Raw genomic sequence first — 5444 nt, 5'->3', positions numbered from 1 at the left:
TATATATATATATATATATATATATATATATATATATCTAAATATACATATACGGGGTGTTCCGGAAAGAAAGATTTATTTTCTAGATAGTATCGGTTATTTTAAACGAAAATATTCATACGTGCACATAAAAAAATCTCATTCTATTGATAAGAAGAGTGATTATTCAATTTTTTATTTTCTTTTAGTAACGGTTATTTTTAATAAATAATAATATTAATTTGAGAAAAATTCATTAATATGTATTCAAAACAAGAATTCATTTTTTTAAAAGAATACTATAATCGAAGAAGTGACTTTGTATAAACAAATTGAATTTGTTTTAATTTAATGATTTTGATTGAAGAATTATATTAGAATTTAGAACATATTTTTAATAAATCTTATGCTGACCTTGTGATGAACTTCTTTATTGTAGATTTACGGATTTATGAACTTGAAACAAATAATATTGTTCACGTACAGTATATATATTTTTTTGTGAGTGTCCTATTCGAATGATTTCAAGTTTGAATAGTTTGAATAATTTGTAAAAATTTTGAAAATTTAGTTTTGAAAGTTTAAAAAAGAGTTTCTCTAAAAGAGTTTCTTTAAAGTAAATGTATTTAAAATAAATTACATTAGGTGCATCCAGAAGCACGATCGCTTACTAAGCGCTCAATGAGCTCTTGCATCTGATTGGCATATTCTATTAGATTTAGAAAAATATAGATCAACAAATACAAGAACTCACTGAGCGTTCAGTGAGTCATGCTTCTGTATGCGCCTATTTATTATTATTCCAATATTTTTTAAAATCGCTTGACGCTTCTTTTTATTTACAATTAATTGATTTAAAAAGTGTATCACTTGAATAATGAATTATTAGAAAAAGTACGCGTATCTATATATAACAGTAATTTTGCAATTACAAAATTCGAAAATTGTTTGGAATAAGACAAGCATTCATATGAATATTTTTACAATAATCAATAACATCACTACCCAGAATGAACGTTTTTTTAGAACTCTATAAATAAATAATAGAGGAACTATAACATATTGTAAATGGAAATATAAAATAGAATTCACTTTTAGAGATGATGCTATTTGAAAATCAACATTTTATTCTGAATTCTGATTCAAATTATCTAAACTATTGATGTGAATTTAAATACGAATTATAGATTATCTAAAGTTTTATGCCTAAATTCTAGCAGAATCGTAAGACTCGCAACATATTCTTATTAAGACTTGTAAGAAGTCTTATTAAGACTTGTTTTTAAGTGCTTATGCAATATTTTTACAGACAGCTTCTTATTAGTCATACAATTTACAAGAAATCTTAAATATTTATGAATAATCGTACGTCTTACAATACATACGCATAAAATTAGAATACTAATCATAAGGTCTTAAAAGTTTTACGAAAACACTTTACGAATTTTATGATTCTGTTTAGAATTGATTCATAAGTATCGTTAACGTATAATTTATTTCGTATTTTAATGAAATGAATGCAATGGAAAATTTGATTAAAAAATTGATGGTCTTTGTGCAATTAAGCGTATGGCAACATATTTTCTAATATTAATACATTAAATTTAGACCATATTAACAAGTACATTGTGCAATTATCAATACTATTGGCTCACGTCAGTGACCTGCCTAACTAATTGTAGTCTCTATAACTAAGCAATTATATTTCGAAAACTACTGCTTAGAATTAAAAATTGCAAGAACTTCTATTTACTTAGTTCTTCGTGCCTAAAATTATTTTAATTTTCGCGAATTTTGGAACACTTATATACATATATAACATATAACAAAATGTTTTACATTATGTCTAAATCTGTATTTTTTAGCTACGCTTTTTATTGCGTTTATTCAAAATAAGAATACGTTTCATTTCGCTGCATTTTTGTGATACTAAATATATATTAAAATTACATATTAAAATATATAAGTCATAAAGAGAGCTTTTTGAACAGAGAAAGAGATAAGGAATAATGCGGAAAGAATTGATTGACAATGATCTTTATGACAATATAAAAGTTTATTTCACCTTTCCATTAATAAAAATTATCTATAGTACCTTGATGTAATTTTATATGAATTCTACTGATTTCTTAATTTAAGGAGATGGTGAGAAGAGAAAGGAGAGAAAGAGGGAGAGTGAGAGAGAGAGAGAGAGAGTTACGTTCGCTGTGTCTGACTTATGAATAAATAAAGAATAATCTATAGGTTCGCTATATTATTAATTTACAAATGCAATCAAAATGAGCATACATTTGCTTGATATTAATATTACATTGGTATCAGTTATGATGCCAAGTACGATAATAAATATTAATCTGACAAGTATGATTTGCTTTGGAAATTATTAATAATTTTTGTCGTGTAATTTTATGTTATAATAATTATCGAGAGAAAGATTAAAAATATAAACTATACAATATAAACATGTGAGATGCTTACTCTATTACAAAATGCGTACATCGAACAGATTTTTATGGCAGTTTGATAAAATACAGAATGATTTCATTCGGTAAAATTCGCATGATAATTATCGCTCTTAAATGTGTTCAATATGATTATATATATTTAATTGTATTGCGATAACATCAATGACTTACTTTTTTAGTAAGTGGGTTTTCTTGTATTTTCTTTGTATTTTCATAATATAAACTCTTCGACAAACACGAATACAATTTACTTGCAAAATATAATTACACAACGCTAGATAGAATTATTTTCGTATTTACTAATGAAAATGCATCATTCATACGTATAAACTGTGATAAATGTCTATTACACAAATGGAGTTCCATAGATAGATTAAATGAGCACACATGAATCGACAGTATGTGGCAGTTCGTTGGACGTTTCTTATGCCAAGATTTACAGAAGGCAAGATTTTAGGAACTCGCTAATTATTATCGATGCAAACACATACGTAATAATAATTTACGTAAATAATAATAATAACGCATATTATAACAGATAAACATGAAGAATAACACATACTACACAAAGCTATAATAACAATTAATTTATTTATTTCTAACAAATATTGCATTAGTATAAAAGACATAACAAGACGATTAAATTGGCAGTGTTTAAAGCTACTGAGAATAGCTGGTAATTCAAGGAAAGTAGAACGCCGAAAAATCAATAATTCATTTTTGTATCGTAGGATTGGAAAATTAAAATTTGTAAAATATACATTAATAGATGCACGGCATAAGATACTGCAAGTTGTGCAACTATCACGAAATTACAATAGCTTATCAATCGAATAACACAAACTCACAATGAGATCTTTTATATATTTTTTCTTTTATGTCTAACTTACATGTCTAATATTTATATCTTTTACTACGTATGATTTCTTTTCATACTTTAATAATTAAATCACAATTAACCACAGAAAATTTATATCATTTCTCTATCAAACTTACTGTCTTTGACGCGATTAAATGCACAACGGATGTATTTTAACAAGATAAAGATCCTTTTTTTCTAATGCAATTAATGTATAATTTATGTTCTATATTGCATGTTCTATACCAATAACATTAACAGAAAGAAATTATATTCTTACAAATTTTACTAATTTTTACTTGACGTAGAATTATATTATATGTCACATACATTGTACAAAAAAATGGAATAATTTCGACATCATTTTGTACATTATATCATGTGAAAGCAGGCAGTGAATTTTAGGCGTGATCACTGTCTTATAAAAATGTTCATTACCATTCTTAAATTGTATTATCGATACAAATACAAACAGATTCTTCACAATATGATGGCAAAGTTAACTGTTATAATGAAAAGGAAAAAAATTTTGCATAAATAAATTTATACAAAAAATAAAATAAACAATATACTAAATAATTGAATGAGTAATATAATCAAACTTTTTCATTATTTTATCAATAATTCTCCGAAATCAGTAAAATTTGAGGAAATTGTTTTTTAATTCTAAAGTATTTGGCAAACATACATCAATGTAAATATTAATATTTAATAGTTTAAAATTTTTTAAGTTATTACTTGTTGTTTTTAATACAATATGCAACAATTAGACAATGCCATCATACATGATTTATTATTCATCTCAAGACGGAGCATGCGGTACCATAAATGGGAGGCTGTGTACACTAAGACATAGAAAGACGCACCACTTTAAACAGTGGAAAATTGTAACAAGTACCCGTCTCCAATGTCATTTTCGTTTACGTACCCCACGCTCTGTAGCATCCTGCATTAAGAAACGATGCGGTGGTCGAGGATAAAGCGGCGCAGACGGATAGGACGGACCCGCATTATCCCACCAAATGGGAGGATTGTTACGTATCGGTATCATAACTGGAGTAATCGGAGGTAAGGGTAATGGATGTATGAACGTCGAGCGATTCGGTTGCGTGACAATCTGTAAACATTGTTGGCCAGACACGAAAGAATTGTATCGAGCGTTATCGTTTTGCAAATGAGATGAATTGATCATATGAGCGTTGTTATAACGAGCCTCAGCGGATCGTTGGGGCAGGGATCCCTGGCCGGGACCCCAGGCGATCTGCTAGCATCTTCGATTGTGACAATGCGTCATGTAATCCTGATAGCTCACGGTGACCTCTTCGCTTTGATAGCGAGTCAGTTTCAGGCTACGACGGATATCGGGTGTGACTAGGCCTTTGAAGCCACCCTTATGTAGTAGAGAATCTATCGTTTGTATCTGGTCCCATCCTGAATATCAGATTACAGATAATTCCTCATAAAGATTATATCTCCTCGTGGGAATTTCCATTGCCTTGTTCTATTCTATGGCCGTGGATACGCACCTTGCTCCATAGCTACGCTGGGCAAGTAAGTAGCCGTCCGTTTATTACCCTTCTCATTGTGAAATTCTATGCGAATTCCGTGAACACCCACTTCCCAATCTAAGTAGTCAAGACCATCTTCAAAATGCCGCAAAATTGACACGCTTACATGCAAGCGCGGCAGCTCGTCTCGAGTTATGGGATTGAATCGAGAGTCTTTGAAAGCGCTTTAAAACATATACAAACATGTATCAAAAGCGCGTGCAAATTATTGCTAATAATAAAGTCTAATCTACAATGTGTTCTTTGTTTCTTGCTTATTTTTATTTGCCTTTTTTCTTTTTTGTAATCGTTTTGTCAACAATCGCATCTCTTTTCACGTGTTTCTTGTTCTTCCGAAGTTTGGCAACTTTTGAGTGACAGAAAAGAAATTGGGTAAGAGGCAAAAAGACAAGAAGTAATTGTGGTTAAAATTGTGGTAAAAGCAAGAAATAGGAAATAAAGACACATTGCAGATTGGGCTTTAATGTTACAATTATTTACATAAACTATGTGCTAAATCTTACATTATGCGTTTATATATATATATATATATATATATATATAATTATATATATATATATATATATATAATTA

General features: G+C 28.8%; 1 protein-coding gene across 1 annotated transcript in view; it reads right to left on the bottom strand.

The window, feature by feature from the left end:
- Positions 1–4567: 4567 nt before the first annotated feature.
- LOC105627754 (uncharacterized protein CG5902-like) overlaps positions 4568–5444 on the bottom strand; it is a 2492-nt gene continuing 1615 nt past the window's right edge. Inside the window, exons 3-4 of the mRNA XM_012209034.1 lie at positions 4830–5035; positions 4568–4734 (exon numbers count right to left, since the gene is read on the bottom strand). Coding sequence (XP_012064424.1) covers positions 4568–4734; positions 4830–5035 — 373 coding nt within the window. The remainder of the gene's footprint in view (positions 4735–4829; positions 5036–5444) is intronic.

Source organism: Atta cephalotes (genome assembly GCF_000143395.1).
Source record: "Atta cephalotes unplaced genomic scaffold scaffold00010, whole genome shotgun sequence".
In the NCBI taxonomy this organism is placed as follows: Eukaryota; Metazoa; Arthropoda; class Insecta; order Hymenoptera; family Formicidae; genus Atta; species Atta cephalotes.
This window is presented reverse-complemented; position numbering and strand designations above follow the sequence as displayed.